The sequence below is a fragment of the Trachypithecus francoisi genome, unplaced genomic scaffold (assembly GCF_009764315.1).
Source record: "Trachypithecus francoisi isolate TF-2019V2 unplaced genomic scaffold, Tfra_2.0 Lachesis_group10, whole genome shotgun sequence".
Lineage (NCBI taxonomy): Eukaryota > Metazoa > Chordata > Mammalia > Primates > Cercopithecidae > Trachypithecus > Trachypithecus francoisi.
In genome coordinates this window covers 72,306,509-72,325,730 of record NW_022681455.1, presented here as the reverse complement: position 1 = coordinate 72,325,730, position 19,222 = coordinate 72,306,509, and the positions used below count along the sequence as shown (strand labels likewise).

The 19,222-nt window shown below is 40.1% G+C and overlaps 1 protein-coding gene across 1 annotated transcript in view; it reads left to right on the top strand.

Annotated features, from left to right (window-relative positions):
• The first annotated feature begins 6,949 nt into the window (after positions 1-6,949).
• Positions 6,950-19,222, top strand: part of TMEM30A (transmembrane protein 30A) — a 33,079-nt gene continuing 20,806 nt past the window's right edge. The window contains exon 1 of the mRNA XM_033217692.1: positions 6,950-7,505. Within this exon, the coding sequence (XP_033073583.1) occupies positions 6,984-7,505 (522 nt within the window). The 5' untranslated portion in view covers positions 6,950-6,983. The remainder of the gene's footprint in view (positions 7,506-19,222) is intronic.

Here is a 19,222-nt window from a genome sequence, read left to right as displayed (position 1 = left end):
CGCAACCTTCTTTTTATTTAAAATCATTTGCTCTAAAACAGTTTTCATCTCTGCATTTCATATTTTCTTAAAAATATGGTTTCTTTCACTATGGATAAGCAGATGCGGTATAGCAGGGCTGTCAGGATGAGGTATGCTCTTCCTCTGGATTATACCACGGTTTGATTCTTTAGTAAGATGAAAACTTCACAAGAAATGGAAACTGGTTAAAGGGTTTCCCTCCCTGCTTTATTCCCACAAACTGCATTGTCAATCAACATTCAGATGTTACTCCACAGCTGCTGCTGTCATCTAAAGGTAGATCACTCAGTAGAGCAAAGTCTCCTGAGGCTTTGCCTGCAGTCCACAGCTCAGTATCTACAGAGGCAGTTGGGTCATGGTTTTTGCAAAGTGGGATGTGGGTGAGAGTGGGGTTGTGTTCTGACCTCCTTTATTTTTATCAGCCTGTGCCAGAAATAGGGATCTATAGCTACATCCAATCCTAACTTATCTTTGCCTTATTTGAAACAAGGGAATGGGTTTCTCTTATTAAATAATAAAAACATTAGTTTATTAATTCCTGCTAGGAAGTAGCCTTTTCCTATCCTTCCTTAAACTGCCCTGTCTCCCTTTCCCTGTTATTCAAGGACCTTTTCCATGACCACAGCTGCATTCTTTTTTGGCTGTTCTGGTTTTCAGCGCACAGTTCTTTTTTCTCCTTGATAGCAAGGCAGGTTTAGTCAAAATAACAGGGTGTTTTGTAGGCACCTAATAATTGACTCCTAACCCCAGAGAATTGCTCCTTTGGGAGCAATACCTCAGTCAGGGTATTCTGTGCCAAATCTTCCTCACCAAATTATTCTGGCTGCTGATGCTTTCCTTGCAGAAATTTCTGTGCCCACGGAAGGTTTCAGAGGCAGATCATCTGGATTACATAAGAAAAGACCTTCAGTAATCACTCATTCTAAGGGAAGGTATGCCTTTGAAAAGACAAGAGTTTCATCAGGCCTCAAGATGGTTTATACTGCTTTATTGAGAGAAGCGCGCTCATTTTTGCTTCACAAAGGGGCATGTATTGGTGCCCACGTGGAGCATTGACATAAGCAGGCGGTGGGACAACAAACTGATTATCTCCCAGAAATGGAGGGCACCAGAGATGTCTGTTTGCATGGTCATCATAATCTGCTGAGATCTTGCTTCAGGAAAAGAACATGATCACCCAGAGTACACAGTCTTGCTTAGCATTTATAGTACATGTAATATTAGCATAAGGCTCTCTTTTCTCTATTCTCCTATGTGGAGAACCACAGTGTAACTCTGACCTTATTTCCAATTTCCTCACAGTTTAGTTTTTGACATCATAAGGGGACAACATGTGGTACCTCCTCAGTGCTCCTACAGCCCCTTGAACACACATCTTGTGTGACACTGACTTCATTATATAATATTTCAGTTGTCAGCAAGTTGTCTCTCCCACTAAAATGTGGGTTCATTGAGAGTAGGTCAGGTCAGCTCAACAAGATTTATCGAGTACCTTTTATGGCCTAGGCACTTTGCCAGGTGTTGGAGATGTAGAAATGCATAAAAACAGTCTCTGACCTTGAGGAACTCATTTATATCTGGTAACAAAGACAGATGTAAACAGATAGTTTTCAATACTACACAGTAAGTGCAAGGACAGACATCATATATACATTACCTTGAGCTCTGAAAGCAGCTGTTAACTCCACCAAAGGGGTCAAAGAAGTATTCCTCAAATTGGCTGCTGACCTGAATCTTGAAGGATGAGTGGGGATTAGCTAGCAAAGCAGTTTCAGTGGAGGTGAGGTGTGAAGTCAGAGAGCAGTGGGTTGCTGAGTGACTGGGTTAAGGAAGCAAAGACAGCGAGTGCAGATTTCTCCTCCCAGAAGATTCAGTGACAATACAAATGATGTTGTGAAACAGTCTGTTGAACCTATCTTGTGCCTCATGGTGTGCTGGTCAGAGGGAAACCCTTGGTCTTCGCCTTTGTTGTCATCAATATTTAGTGCTATTGACAAAATATCCTTCCTGCCTGCCTGCCTTTGTTGTCATAAATATTTAGTGCTGACAAAATATCCTTTTCCCTCCCTCCTTCCCTCCCTCCCTTCCTTCCTTCCTTCCTCCCTCCCTCCCTTCCTCCCTTTTTTTTGAGTGCAGGCTGGAGTGCAGTGGCGTGATCTCGGCTCACTGCAACCTCCGTCTCCTGGGTTCAAGCGATTCTCCTGCCTCACCTTCCTGAGTAGCTGGGACTACAGGCGCCTGCCACCACACCCGGCTAATTTTTTGTATTTTTAGTAGAGACGGGGTTTCACCGTTTTAGCCAGGATGGTCTCGATCTCCTGATCTCGTGATCTGCCTGCCTCAGCCTCCCAAAATGTTGGGATTACTGGCGTGAGCCACCAGGCCCGGCCCAATGTTTGATTTCTGAGGCTCGACAAAAGCCGACTTTCACATTGAAGTCCATTTTGTGAAGACACTTCATGAATATGTTGGAGTTATTTTAATGACTCAAGTGACTCAAGTGTTAAAAAAAAAAAAAATCATGATGAAATGAAATCCCTCTCACGCTGGCTTTCTAAAACTTGGAAAAATAGAAAACTATAAATTTAAATCAAGTCTAAAAATGATCCAAACATATAATTTATAAAGAATTAACGTTTTTAGGCTGGGTGTGGTGGCTCACGCCTGTAATTCCAGCACTTTGGGAGGCCAAGGTAGGCGGATCACCTGAGGTCAGGGGTTCGAGAGCAGCCTGGACAACATAGAGAAACCCCGTCTCTACTAAAAATACAAAAATTAGCTGGGCATGGTAGTGGGCACCTGTAATCCCAGCTACTCGGGAGGCTGAGGCAGGAGAATTGCTTGAACCCAGGAGGCGGAGGTAGCAATGAGCCGAGATCGTGCCATTGTACTCCAACCTGGACGACAGAGCAAGACTCTGTCTCAAAAAAAAAAAAAAGAATTAACATTTAAAAAACATCTACTTTCCTGTATCTCTTGACGATTCTCTTGGCGTAAACTAAGCCTCTTTCCTCCTCTGTTCCCCTTTTTAAAGAAATTAACTGCTATATGTGTAACAGATGTCAGTTGGCTGTTAACCTAGAGATGGCAACATCATATTTGAAAAAAAGACCTTATCTATAATTGATGGCACCTAATGAAAAAATAGGTGCCATGGGGATGTAATCAACTGAGAGATTCTATGCAGTGGAAGTCATGAAGTCTGAAGTCTTGTGAGAATTACATTCTTTAATTTAAAGTATATGATCGGCTGGGCACACCTGTAATCCCAGCACTTTGGGAAGCCAAGGCGGGTGGAGCGCCTGAGCTCAGGAGTTCAAGACCAGCTTGGGTAACATGGCAAAACCATGTCTCTACCAAAAATACAAAAATTTAGTTGGCTGTGGTGGCACATACCTGTGGTCCCACGTACTTGGCAGGCTGAGGTTGGAGAATCGCTTGAGCCTGGGAGGTGGAGGTTGCAGTGAGCCACTGCAGTCCCACTTGGGTGATAGACAGTGCCTCAAGAAAACAAAAAACCAAAATCAAAAAGTATGGAATTATGAGAAATGAAGCCTTATTTCCATCCAAAACAAAGTTCTTAGGCTGTCTACTAAAGTATTTTGGTGTAATTGCTCTTTCCTCTAATGACACTAACCATTAAAATATCTTGTTAGACTCGTATTTCTGATTACTGACTGGCTATTCAAGAACTTGCAAAATTTTCTATCACAACACCAATGACCTCAGGCTAATCAGTCAATCTCTCAGTGTGAGAACAAAGGGAGTTTCTTAAATATCTAACTGAAAGTATTCAATAAGTACACTACATAAAAATCAGGAAAAGGTCAATTTTAAAAAGTAATTTTTAAAACCCAGTTTGAATCAATATCTGATGCAATAAATACAGGAAATGAAGTTTATTATACAATTTCTACATCACTCTTTCTCCTAAAAGTCCTCTGAGATAATTAAAAATGAACATTTTGCAGTTCCACCAAGCTGCCATGGTCAACTGAAAAGGAAAAGATATTTTTTTTGTTGTTGTTCCTGCAAAAATATGACCCAGCCACTGAAAATAATTCAAACCATTTCCAGTCACTAAGAACTTTCTCTGAAACTCATGGTGGTAAAAACTATGACACATTTCTCGGCCCTCTTCAACTTTTTAAAATATCCTTGTTACAGATGTGAATGAAATAGTTTGAATATGGTTAGAAGCTAGAGAGCTACAGCAGCATCAAACATAAAAGGAACCCAACAATCAAATTTGTGTGGCAAATCTACTTTGGTTAGGCAGTGAAAAGACCAGTTGCAGTTTCCTCTTCCTTGTTCCCAGAGATACCCAATAGTTACTCTTCTGTATTTTTTCTTAGATGTTTCTGGTTACTGAATTCAGTGGCACAACACAGCAATTGAACTAAAAAATGAAAATTGTATAAAACTTCCCATCCAAAGGCTAAACATATACACCTTTTCAGATTGTTGGGCTTGCATCTGTTCTATCATTTTGGATTCACTTTTGTATTGGGGCTCGTGCATTGACTGCATACTTAGAATGTTAATCTGATAGCATTAATAAATGTCATTTAGCCACACAAATTCCACTTTTACCAAGAATCAGCACATGAACAATCATTTGAACAATATAAGTGTAATCTAAATGTACCAACATACATACACACAAACACACACCAGTCGCTCCTAGCAATCAGTTTGAAAATGTGTAAATGGTAAACCATTGTGAGAACTATTCTCTTCTGTTGCCCTAGAAATGCTGAATGATACTTTCTTTTGAAAATTCCTACTTCAGCAGATTAAATGAAAAACCACCTAGTAAGGACTATCATAAAATAATGTGACCAAGAAAATCACAAAATTGTGAGTCCCCTGAGATAATAATGTGGAGCTGAAAAAAATGTTTCAGCTGGTTAAAGATGCATATTGTGGTGGCAGAATACAGTAGTAGAAAATGAAATGGAGGGATATCAAGACATCTGGAAAAGCAATTTCATCCATCTGGACCTCATCTGAAAATGTAAGTTTTAGAGAAGAATCTCAGGAGGTTTCAGTTCTATAAATGTTTCAGTCAAAATGGAATTTCTAATAAAAAAAGAGACAAGGAATTAACTCATTTTCCTATGAACAAACAAAAATAAAGAAAAAGGAAGCAGATAAATACATCACAATCACTCAGGTCACTAGAACAAAACCAAAAAATGAAGGTAAAATGACCATTTATTCAGAGTGCTGGAATAGCAGAATATTAAAAAAAGATCAAATTTAGTGGGCATGATGATATAGGCAGAAATGGGGAGGAAAAACCTGCCTTATATGTACTTTTGCAATATGCCCATATTTTGGCATACATTTTTACCAACAGAACTTAGCAAAATAAAAGGATTCCATGCCTTCTCCATTAACTGTGATAGATTGTTTTCCATTTGAGCCTGGGGTTGAAGGTAAACTTAACAGATCAAAACAAAATATAGACCTAAGTATGTCAGCAGTGCTAAGAATTTGAGCATGAATGTCATGTAAGGGCAAACCCAAGCAAGTTGGTTATTAGAGGGCAACAAGCATTGTATCACTCTAAACTCTGCCTAGTAAATATGTGATTGGCTCACATTTTTTAGATTTGTCATTTTGAAAAAAAATTTAACTGTAAATTTTTTTTTTTTTTTGAGACGGAGTTTCACTCTTGTTGCCCAGGCTGGAGTGTAATGGCGGATCTCGGGCTCACTGCAACCTCTGCCTCCCGGGTTCAAGTGATTCTCCTGCCTCAGCTTCCCGAGTAGCTGGGATTACAAGCCCGGCCACCACACTCGGCTAATTTTGTATTTTTAGTAAAGACGGGGTTTCATCATGTTGGCCAGGCTAGTCTCGAACTCCTGACCTCAGGTGATCCACCCGCCTCCGCCTCCCAAAGTGTTGGGATTACAGGCGTGAGCCACGGTGCCCAGCCTAACTGTAAATTATGAGGACCAAGCACTCCTTATTTTCTCTTTCCTCAGTTTAACTTCTTTAAGGCATTACTGCAGACTAAGCCTAAAAGTAATTTGTTTTCAAATGATGTGACTTAATCTCTGGCCTGGATTTCAAAGATGTCAGTATAATGTGGATTGTATATAATTGTTTAAATTTTACAAATAACATACGCCTATTATAGAAATTTTGGAAAATACAGAAAAGTGCAAAGAAACAGAAAAAAAAATCCTCCATCCGGTCAACAGAGTTACCATTATTCACTTTTTAGTTCCGCTCTATATTATACTTCTACAGTCGCTACACTACTCTAATATCCTGACTTACTTTTACATCACGAGTATTTCCTTGGGTCATTAAATACCTGGCACTTTTAAAGTGTTTACGGGGTATCTCACTTTGTAGTAATGCTATATGTCCTGGTTTTTACAACAGTAAGAGAAAAAGCTACAGCCTATTACAAAACACTTCCTATATCAATGCGCAAAAGAGAAAGGTGGACACAGAAAAGGGGAAAAGTAACGTGAGAATCAGCAACAGAGGAAAAATAACTGAGAATCGCTTAATTAGAGGCAAGATAATAGGGCTAAGTCACATTATTGATTCTTGACTTTAGGACAAAAGGGGTACATGTCACGCACCTCTGTTCCAAGTTTATACTTGCACCATGAATGGCGATTTATTTAATTAAAGTTGCGGTTTTACAACCTAAGCAAATACTGCTAATTCTCCCCCGACTCAATCCCCCTTGAGGCCGCCTTTTAAATGCTCCCACTCCCTTCAGAGAAAGCCTCGAGGTAAAAAGAAAAACCTGTCTGGCAATCCAGACCTGCGGTCGCCACGATAACCAGAGTAGCAAGCAGGTGTGTGCTAACTAAAGCCACGGCCAACAGAGCGAAGATACGCCTACAGCGCAGGCGCGGAATCCCCGTAGCCCTAGGGCCGCGCATGCGCCAACGTAGCTTTGCGATCGGGTGGCTGAGCCAGTCACAGGACAGATGATCAGGGTGCGTCCGCCTTTTCCTTCCCCCTTCTCTCCTCCTCCCCTTTCCCCTCCCCTTGTCCCTCCTTCTTCTCCCTTCTCCCTCTCTCCCTCCCTCTGGCGTCTCCAGCCGACTTTCGCTTCCTGTCAGCGGCCATTGGCGGAAGAGTGTCCCGCCTCTTCCGCCTTACAGCGGAGGCGTCTGTGGCGGCGGCGGCGCTCGAGCGGTTCCTGTCAGGGTCAGCCGGCGGGCTCCCTGGGTGGTCCACCTGCAAGTCGCGGAGCGGTGCCCTGGGGATCGATGGCGATGAACTATAACGCGAAGGATGAAGTGGACGGTGGGCCCCCTTGTGCTCCGGGGGGCACCGCGAAGACTCGGAGACCGGATAACACGGCCTTCAAACAGCAACGGCTTCCAGCTTGGCAGCCCATCCTTACGGCTGGCACGGTGCTACCTATTTTCTTCATCATCGGCCTCATCTTCATTCCCATTGGCATTGGCATCTTTGTCACCTCCAACAACATCCGCGAGATCGAGGTGAGGGGAGGGAGCTGTGGTGGGAGTTGGCGTTGCTCGGGAGGACGGTCCTACGCGCCCGCCCCACTCCTTTCCCAGCGCCCTGAAGCCAGTTGACAGTTGGACCCCGCGCCGCCCCCCACCCTCTTCCATCTGTTCCTCTGTTTTTTCTTTCTCTTTCTGCGGATTTCCTGAATTTGCAGCTTTGTCCTAGCTTTGTCTTGCGATTTACGAAAGAGCAAATCGACAGAATGAGCTGAGACGGAATGAATGTTTAATGCAGAAGATGGGTCAGGTGGAGAACGCTTCTTCAGTAGGCGGTTTGTATGGTTCTGTGGGGGATTAGCGGGGGTTGTTCACCGAGGTAAAAAGAGAAGTGGGGGCGGGGGCCAATTGTAGCTAGGTAGATGCAACCCTGAGTGAATTGACAGGGTCAAAAGTGTCATTACCTTTGTGTGCATCATCCGAAGACACAGAGATGAACACCTGGGCCATTGCTGGGAAAAGAACCAGAGTCGTAGAGGTATTGACGATTCTAATGTAAAGAAGCTGTCGCATGTTATCAGGTCACGTATGAGGACTTACTACAAATGTGCATAGTACTTTTCATTTTGAGCTAATTCGATATTTTCAGTTGTAGGGCAAGATACACAGGAAAGATCACCTGAAACTTCAATTCTGGTTTTGCTTTTAGGCTACGTTTATTAATGGGCCCTACATTTGCTGGTCTTTTTTTTTTTTTTTTACAAAAAGAGCCAGTGACCACATTCACGGCGTAAATTGTCCACCGTCTACCAAACATTTTACTGATAGTAACTTTGCTGAATATGTAAGACATGACAGGAAAACTTGGGGAAACATTTCTTTGTCAGAAGCACAGGATCTTTATCTGTAGGGGTGAAGCTGGTTGATAGTACACTGTATTAATATATACTGTATAGGTGTCCAGTATTAAGCATCTCTCATCTTTTCTTGCGTATCTGAGAATGTTGTTTTCTAAATCTATTTGAAAGGGCAGGAACTAATAAGAAGTTCTCTTGATTTCTTCTGTTCTGTTTATACACACACACACATTTTAATAAATATACTTACGTATGTGATTTAATGGGACTTTGAGAGTAATTTTATTTTTAACTACTGAAATAGGGATGGGGTTCCAGTTTAATTTGCAGTGTTCTCTCTAAAAGCAAGATTGATGTGTTTTGTAATTCTACAGTGCTTACTTCAGTGTTGATGACAGTAATAAGAATAGTATCTATAGCATAACTAGTTTAAAATTTTTACTAAAAATTCATTCTCAATTTAATAAAGAGTTACAGTATTTTTTTTCAGCATGTATTTTAGTTTGTTTTATCACCTTAATCTCCCTAATAATCCTGCAAATGTAGTACTTCTTGTTCTAACCATACTAGGATCACACATTATATTAGTATATGGGCAAAGTCATGTCATGCAAGGAACATGGGCATTGGCTGGGGTCAGGCAGAGCTGGTTTTAAATTCCAGCTCAGCTACTAACCAGCTCAGTTTCTTGGAAAATTTCCTTAATCTCTGTGAGCTTCAGTTTCCTGCAAAATAGGTAGAATAATTCATATCTTCTAAGGTGTGAGAATTAGAAGCAATGTAAATAAGATGTCTATCACTAGGGATCTGTCTCCTGATCCTTAATCAGGAGATGAGAAATAGAGAGGTTGAGATTTGACAGTAAACTAGTTAAGAGTATTGTAAAAAATGAGACAGAAACTCAGGTGTCTTGATTCCCAGCTTTAAGCTTTCACCCTACACTAAGATCCTTACTGCAGTGTTAGTAAAGTAGAAGAAAATAATTTAACATCTGAAATTTGAATGATTTTATTTAAACTTCTTAAGATAATAAGATGAAAATAGCAATAATTTGGAATTGTATATAAGTATTTTCAGAGCTCAACTTCCATTAATATTTACCATAGTATAAAAATAAATGTTTAACTTTTCTTAAAATCGTTGGGTTTTGGAGTAAAATAAGGTTCTTCACACTAAGTAGTAGACAAAATAGAAATTTTTCAAATAGCTCTCATGTGTAATTCTGATTTCAAGTTGCCTGAAGAATCTGCTTGCAGCTTAGCCTGGTTAAAACGGCACTGAAGAGTCAGGGTAATTTAGGGTTGAAATCCCACCTCTGTCACTCTGTACTTTGTGATCTTAGGTATAATTTTGAGTCCAGTTTCTTTACTTGAAGAACCAAAAGATTCAGATTAAACTGCCTCTAAGAGGCTGTTCGACTCTAAAATTCTATGATTTCCAATTCAAATGTGATTTCTAAAAAGCTGGATGTGTTTAAATTGTATTGCCTTTGGAGCAAGAGGAAATGAAAACTAAGAATAATTGGGAATTTTTTACTGACACTGACATACAGTTGTGCAGACAGAATCCACATATGTATTTTTAAAGTTTGGATGCTGGATATATAGGGAAATGCTTCTGAATTGTGTCTGGAGTTATTAGAAAAACCTACGGAGATTCCCCAAACACACATACTTGTTTCCTGCTTGTTCTCTACTCTGTTAGCCACTAGCTGTAATTGTGTAATGAGAAGTTCTTACCAACATTCACTTTCATACTGTAAGTTACTCACACTTTATTTTTTATTTAAGAAAATCTTCATTGCTATATTAGTTCAAATTACTAGGGCAAAGGAGACTTGTCAAATCCAAATGCTTTTGTAATATAGTTTAAAGTGCCAAAATCAAAAACTTTTTCAAGTATAAAATCACTGGATTTTTCTCATTCCTGCAGAAATGTTACACTAAAAATTATTACTTTTGAAAAGTGTCTTGGATACCCCTGGAAAAAGATATTTTCACATTTTACTGCTTACATTTGGTAGCAGATTTCCTCTACTTGTTAGGTTTATGTATCTTGTTTAGTTGGTTTTTAGATTTTCAATAATCTAAATAAAATGAGGCTAATAGAAAATCGTAATTCATCATTCATGAGAAAATATTTTAAATATTTAATATCTTCATTTATTATTAGGAGCAAGGAATGAGGATTTCCTTTAATTTGGCAGTTGTGAGTCAGGCACATCTTTCAAAGGCACTGATTTTCTAGTCTAGGGCCCTTGTTGGTGAGACTGAGATACAGAGGTTACTTGAAAAATAGTGAGGTTATTCTTAAGTTTTGTAAAAGTGTGAAGTTACATAGTTTTAAATTTATGATTAAAGTCAGATTAGGTTGTTATTCAGATTAAATTTAAAAACTAAACATTTACTTCAAGTTAGTGTTGCCAAAAGCATTCAAAGTACATTTTCATGAAACCTTAGTGAATTAACTCCCCATTCCCCACGTTTAGTAAACTCAACTTTCTTCTTCACCTTATTATTTTATTGCCCTCGATTATTTAATCCTGATTATTTGCTGTTGTCCTAGTTTCTGATAAAAATTTTTATGTATGTTTTTACTCCTAAATTGAATTATTAGATTATAAGATTTTTAAGGAGATTACATTTCTCATCTGTATTTAGTAATGTTTGTTATACTTAGCCTTTAGCTAAGAGTCAGGGAAGAATAAGTTTCTTTGTATAAATGATTGTTAAAGATTAGGCACTTTTATGTTAAAAAGTTTGAAGTTTTAATATTCAAGTTGATTTTAGTTACTTAGAAGCCAACTTTTGGAAATTAAGGTTTGTGGTGTTGGTGTTTTAACTTGTTTCTCAAGTAATGTTAGTACTAAGAGCAAGGAATGCGAAAGTAAATATGGCCAGCTGGAATATTTTACGTGGCCCAGGAGCATTTTACAGATGAACATTTGTAATCGATTTGATGATAGGAGAGCACTAACTTTGAATCCCAATTATGAGAAATGTTTCCTCCAAAGTTTCCATTCTTCGCATTAGTATTAGTAGACATATGTTACCAAAAAATTGTACATATTATTGATGCATTTTGAATTTTATCAATAAAAATTGTTGCAAATTTGTTTTCTTTCTTGTTGCATAAGAACCTACACACCTAATATCCTGGTCCATGCTTCTGGGTCCGCAAAGACTGATGTATTTACTTTCTGGCCTCATGCAGAAAAAAATTGCCTGCCCCTGACTTGGAGTTTTAATGAATCATACCACCAAAGTTAGCATTTGCTACACAAATAGCTGTGTTTAATTTACATGATCTAGTCCTCAATAATTGTTCAAGGTAGGTGTAATGATCCCTGGCAATTGCTTAGGTTCTGTCTTTGTACAGATTCAGTAGATATAAAATTTACCATTGATCTTGGCTTAGGAACATCATTCTTCATCTCTTTGTCACAGATAAAAATCAGGCAGCCTAAAGAAAGTTGCTTTTGAAAGTTTTATTTTAGTTACCTTTTGTGTTCATTAAGGTCTCTCAAGATAAATTTTTTAGTGTGGAATAATCAGTTCAAGGGGGAGTACTTAAAATATGATTTTTAACTTAATTTGACTAATACTTAAAATGATTTACCTTATTACTCAGCATTTTGTTGAATGACCTTTTTAGGTCTTATATTGATTTCTTTTTCGACAAATTTACATTCAAAATGGAAGTTTTCCAGTCCTTTTCCTAGATAGTGTGAAAAATGCACATCCTTCAAATTCCTCCTTTCCCACTGCATTAAATTCTGAGTCTGTTTCTTACGAATAGGAGGTATTTTTAGAATTACCAAGAAGAAATGCCAGTTTGATTTGGGTGAACAATTACAGTGATAGCAAAACAAAGCTGAGAAATGTGATATCTCCTATCTGCTCATCTGCATCTGTTCTATTTTGCCTCTGGTTCTTTGTCTTGGATTTTAGCTAATGGCCAAGTCTCCAGATTATCATTGTATTTTGCACTGTGCCTTGTATGCTCTTGATGTTAGTAAGCATTAATTTTTCAAAATGAGGGAACTGTAGCTCCTCTTCCACTTGGTAGCCTCTTTTGTTTCCAAAGATAGGAACTATGTGCTTTAGTGTGAACTTTATTTTTTGAATAAAGTTGTTACAACCCATGGTAACAATTTTATTCAAAAAATAAAGGATTGTTAGGCCCAGAAGATTTTGTTAGGGTTTGGACATTATGTCTGGCTACCCTTGAATTTTAGCTGATAAAGGGTGTTGTGGTTTTATTTGATGGTGAAAACTCATAAGCTGAGTGAAATTTACAAAGGATTTTTAATCAACACTGGACATTTTCTTCATACATTTTCTTCAAAGTGCATGTCTGGGAATAGTAGGAGATAGGGAGAGTTTGGGAACGGGACTTCCCTCCCCCACTGCCATCTTTTTGGAGGAGAGGGCCTTCTTAAGGAGCTTGGCATCTTTTGGGGAAGATGAGACACAATAATAAGAAAACTACGTGTTGCTAGGTGAATGGCATAGTCAGAATATCCTTTGGTAGTTCAAAGGAGGATGCAATCACATCTATTTCTAATGACCATGGAGAGCTGTGTGGGAAGTGGGCTTTGAGCTAGTACTTGATAAATAGCACTTCTTTAGGGGAGGTTCAGATGCATTCCAAGAAAGGTGATTAATATGAACAACGATCTAGTGGCAGGAAATCAAAAAGTGTATAGATAAAATAGGAGTAAAGGCAAATTAGCTGGTGCTAGATTGTGGATAGTCTTGAGTATTTGATAATGAATATATTAAACCGGGGAAGTGACATGATTGCTACACTATCAGTTAGGAGTGGGTTCAGCAATGAGTAATTACGATTTTCATTCTCATGTGAAATGCCTTAGGAACATAGTATGAGGCAGCCGTGTGGGTTCTGTTTTACTGAGTCTTCACTTGATCGAATCATTTACTACCCAGCCATTCTTAGGAATTGGCTCTCATGTTCACAGTTTGGCATAGAGGCTAGGGTTCTAATTGCTTTTTCATGGAAGCAGTATGGAAGAAGGGGTGAACAAAGGGATAAAGGCCTTTTAAAGAAGGTTCTTGAAAACTGCCATGTACCACCTCCACTTAGTAATAAGGCCACACAAGCTGCAAGGGAGGCTGGAAAATGTTTTCATTCGGATAACAAGGTTCTCAGTAAGTGAGAGTTTTGTAGTGTGGAAGAAGGATAGCATAGAAATTGGGGTGAGGGGTTGCAGTTAGCAGTCTCTGCAACATGGTTAGAGGAAGATTTATCTGGTGGTGAAATGGTACGTCATTAGGATGAGAGCTCGAGCTCATATAGATATGAGAGTAGTAGTTTAGATGCTGGAATTAATGTTTGCATTTTTATATTGATTATAATAATATTGAATCAAACCTGATTTCATAGTAAAAGGCATTAATGTGTTTTTTTATGTGAAAAGTGAGTTAGGTATGTGGCTTTGCTGATACTTAAAAAAAAAGTTACAGGAATATTGAATATCATCATCTTCCTTTTGTTTTCTTCAACCTCTTTTTTCCATCTCTGTTCAGCATACAAATGTGTTTTGGTTTCTCCTTTAAAAACAAAAATATCCTATCTTTTTTTTTTTATTTTTATTTTTATTTTATTTTTCTTTTTTAGAGACAAGGTCTTGCTGTGTTGCCCAAGCTGCATTGCAGTGGTACAGTCATAGCGCACTGCAACCTCAAACTCCTAGGCTCAAGCAGCCCTTCCACCTCAGCCTCTTGAGTAACTAGGACTATAGGCTCATGCCACCAGGACTGGCCAATTTTTAAATTTTTAGTAGAGATGGGGGTCTCGCTTGGTTGCCCAGGCTGGTCTTGACCTCCGGACCTCAAGCAGTCCTCTTGGCATGTCCTCCCAGAGTTCTGGAATTACAGGCATTGTTAGCCATTGCACCCGGCTTTCTTTTTTTTTTTTTTTTGAGACGGAGTCTCGCTCTGTCACCCAGGCTGGAGTGCTGTGGCCAGATCTCAGCTCACTGCAAGCTCCGCCTCCCAGGTTCACGCCATTCTCCTGCCTCAGCCTCCCGGGTAGCTGGGACTACTGGCGCCGCCACCTCGCCCGGCTAGTTTTTTGTAGTTTTTAGTAGAGACGGGGTTTCACCGTGTTAGCCAGGATGGTCTCGATCTCCTGACCTCGTGATCCGCCCGTCTCGGCCTCCCAAAGTGCTGGGATTACAGGCTTGAGCCACCGCGCCCGGCGCACCCGGCTTTCTTTTAAAAAAATAGAGATGGGGTCTTGCTTTCGCCCAGGCTGGAGTGCAGTGGCATATTCATAGCTCACTGTAGCCTCAGACTCCTGTACTCAAGTGATCTTCTTGCCTCGGCTTCCTGGGTAGCTGGGATTACAGGCTCAAGCCACTGTGTCTGGCTTATCTTAATTGTATTTCATAATAAACTATTATTAATGGCTAACATTTTTTTGAGCGTTTACTCTGCTAAGAGTTTTATATACATCATGTTGGTTGATATAGTGACACTTAGCAAGGGTAACATTATTCTCTCCGTTTTGCTTTTTTTTTTTTTTGTATGAGGACGTTGAATCTGAGATTAAGCCTTCTGTTTAGTCACACAGGTGGGATTCATACTTTAGCCATCTGACCTCTTGTTTAGTTTCCTGTATTCTCTTTCCACACAATCTGTTTAAAAAGAAGGGTCCGTGCTTATTGATAATGTCCATTCCCATCTCCCTTCAACTCCTTAATTTGCTGCATTTGAAGTATGTTAAATGGTAAAAAGTCCTATGAAGAAAAATGAAGGAACGGTTGATGGTTTATAATTTTAAATAGGGAAGCCAGGGGAGGCTTCAGTAAAATGACATTTGAATAAAGAACCAAAAGAGGGAAGAGAGTGAACCATATTGATATGTGAGGGAAGAATGTTCCAAGCAGAAGAAATAGTAAGAGCATAGGTCCTGAGGAATGTGCTTAGTTAGGTGTTTCAGGAACGACAAAGAGGCCAGTATGGCTGAAGTAGAGGGGGGAGAATAGTAGAAGATGAGGGTATTGGGAAGTATTGGGGGAAATATCACATGAACCATTATAAGAACTTTTTCTTCTCAGTTTAGTGGGAAGCCATTGAAAAGTTTTGCACAGATAGGTGATATTATTTCACTTATGGTTAAAAAGAGTCACTCTGGCCTTGATGTGGAGAATATTGCCTGGCGAATAGGAGTAAATAGGGTATTTCTGATAGGAAAAAACCAAAGCATATTTCCTAGTCTCACAAACCACTCAACACATCTGACACCGTGTGTGTGGAGATTTTTCCCTACACATCATCCAGTTCTGACACCAGATTCTCTCCCACACACTGTCATGCGCGTCCATGTGAAGAGACCACCAAACAGGCTTTGTGTGAGCAGTAAAGCTTTTTAGTCACCTGGGTGCAGGCGGGCTGAGTCCAAAAAGAGAAACAGCGAAGGGAGATAAGGGTGGGGCCGTTTTATAGGATTTGGGTAGGTAAAGGAAAATTCCAGTCAAAGGGGTTGTTCTCTGGCGGGCAGGAGTGGGAGTCACAAGGTGCTCAGTGGGGGAGCATTTTGAGCCAGGATGAGCCAGGAAAAGGAATTTCACAAGGTAATGTCCTCGCTTAAGGCAAGGACCGGCCATTTTCACTTCTTTTGTGGTGGAATGTCATCAATTAAGGCGGGGCAGGGCATTTTCACTTTTTTGTGATTCTTCAGTTACTTCGGACCATCTGGGCGTATATGTGCAAGTCACAGGAGATGCGATGGCTTGGCTTGGGCTCAGAGGCCTGACACACACTAACTGGGTGTCCTATAATTTCATTAAATTCTGGCACTATCTACTAGGAGATAGTATCAGATCCCACAGGGTAAGGGCTCTGTCCCACAAGACTGCCCTTCACTTCAGATGCCAGTTGCAAGTCCCAGGCTGCAACCTGTACTTCTGGACAAATTGCTATAAACTGGTGTTCCCATGACCCCGTCCTTGAGTTTGCTTTATTTGCTAGAGCGGCTCATAAAACTCAGGTAAACACTTTACTTACGTTTACCCATTTATTATACAGGATATTACACAGGATACAGAGTAAAACCCAGGTGGAAGAGATGTAAAGGGAGATGTTTGGAGAAGGGGTTCAGAGCTTCCGTGTGCTCGCTTGTGTGCCACACTTCAGGCACCTCCATGTGTTCAGCTATCTGGAAGCTCTCTGAACCCTGTCTTTTTGAGTTTTCATGATGGCTTTATTATGTATGCATGATTGATTCAATCATTGACCATTGGTGATCAACTCAGTCTTCAGTCACTCTGCCCCCAGGGACTCAACCTTCAGTCCCTTTCTCCTTCCTACAGGTTCTATTCATGCCTTGGTCTTTCTAGTGACCAGCTTCCATCCTGAAGCTATTTACGGGGGCCCAACCACCAACTGTCTCATTAGCATATGGAAGACACTGTTATCACTCAGAGACTGTAAGAGTTTTTTTTAGGAGCTCTGTACCAGGAAACTGGGAGCAAAGATTAAATATGTATTTCTTACTGTAAATCACAGTATTACACAGGAAAACCAGTTAAGAGGCTGTTGGAAGTAATTCAAGCAGGAGATGATGGTGGTCACAGTAGAATGGTTGCAGTGAAAAACAGTTAGATTTAGAATATATTTATAAAAGTAGAGCTAGTAAAATTTTCTTATGCAATTGATATATGGGGTGTAAGAGAAAGTAAAGAATCAAAGATGACCAAGATATTTTGGTTTGTAACTGGAGGGATGGAGTTGTCATTAGACTGCAGGAAAATGAGGTTTTACGTATACAAGTAAGAGGATGTGGTGGGGGAAGTAGAATAAACAGTTCAATATTTGACTTGTTAGGATGAGATGCCATTAGACATCCAAGTTGGGAATAATGAGTAGGCGAACAAATATATGAATTTAGACTTCAAGGGGAAGGTTGAGACTAGAGTTACACATTTTGAGGGCTAATCAGCATAGATGATATATAAAGGCCTAGTTAGCATAGATGATGTATAAAGGCCTAAGATAGGATGAAATCATAAGAGTGATTTATAGGTCAAAGAAAAATGAGAAGATCCCTGAGTCACTCTAATATTTAGAGGTTGGGGAGATAAAGAGGAACTAGCAAAGAAGACTGAAAAGGAACAGCCAGTGAGGTAGGACAAAAATATGGAAACTGGTATCCTGGAATCAAAGGAAGAGCATGTGAACAACATGCCAAATGTTGTTGCTCATGGTTCACAGAAGAGCAGGACTGAGAACTGACTTTTGATTTAGTGACGTGAAAAGCAGTGGTGAACCTTACAGAGAGTGGCATCACCATCCACAGGGTTTTTCATGCCAGAAACCCTGGAAATCAACCTAAGTGTATTTGCCCTCATCCCATCTCTAGGCACTAAGTTCTGTAGATTCTACCTTCTCTTTTTTTTTTTTTTTTTTTTGAGACGGAGTCTCGCTCTGTCGCCCAGGCTGGAGTGCAGTGGCCGGATCTCAGCTCACTGCAAGCTCCGCCTCCCGGGTTTATGCCATTCTCTCGCCGCAGCCTCCCGAGTAGCTGGGACTACAGGCGCCCGCCACCTCGCCCGGCTAATTTTTTGTATTTTTTTAGTAGAGACGGGGTTTCACCGTGTTAGCCAGGATGGTCTCCATCTCCTGACCTCGTGATCCGCCCGTCTCAGCCTCCCAAAGTGCTGGGATTACAGGCTTGAGCCACCGCGCCCGGCCTTCTCTTTCTTTTGTGAAATCTGTCTTTTCTGTTCCTGCTGCCACTTTATTAGTTTAAGTTCTCAGCATTTCTCACCTGGATTATTGCAGTGGCATTCTGTCTGGCATTCTCTTTAATCTCTCTGCACATTGCTGCCACAGTGATTCTTTTTAAGAGACTAGTCTTAATGTTTCCTTTTATTTATTTAAAATTTCTCCTATGGCTGTTTCTGTCTAGCATTCAGGATACTGTTCAAACCCCTTTACATAGAGTATAATTTTCTTTTTTTTTTTTGAGACGGTGTCTCGCTCTGTCGCCCGGGCTGGAGTGCAGTGGCCGGATCTCAGCTCACTGCAAGCTCCGCCTCCCGGGTTCACGCCATTCTCCTGCCTCAGCCTCCCGAGTAGCTGGGACTACAGGCGCCCGCCACCTCGCCCGGCTAGTTTTTTGTATTTTTTAGTAGAGACGGGGTTTCACAGTGTTAGCCAGGATGGTCTCGATCTCCTGACATAGAGTATAATTTTCTTCACGATAGGCTACTTTCTTTTTTTCTAGCCTCAGCTCCTACCACTCCCCTACTTTATGCTCTAGTCATGGCAAACTACTATAGTTTCTGGAATGTGGCATGCTAATAGTTTATCTGAAATGACCTTCCTTTTCTTATTCTATCACATTTTCAAATGTAGTTCCTATTAACCTGGAAAGTCTTCCTTGATTCTCCTTTCTCCACCTTGTATATATGCTTCTCTCAGTTTCCAGAAGTACTAGCTTACAGCCTGCCTTAAAATTATGCTATCCTGTAATTATTCATAAATGTGACTTTCTGTCCCATTTGTAAATTCTTTTGTAGCATGAACAATGTATTTTTCCATTTTGTATTCTCATCCTGTAGACAGTGCCTAGCACCTAATAGGGACTCAGCTTTGAATGACTGATGGAAACTCAGTATCATCAAGACATCTTAACACAGTTTGTTGAGAGATTTTTGGTCATCTGAATGGTATTACGGGTCTGAAGCAGTTCTCGAAATTACCCAAGGAAAATATTATATACTATAAATCAAACTTCTATAACTATTATATCCATCCATATCTAAAGGCAAAACAAATTTGCCTCTTGAAGAGTAATCCAGGGAGTGCTGAAAATTTAACAAACGAGTTAATTGGCAAATGCTGCAACAAAGAGAGACAAATATGG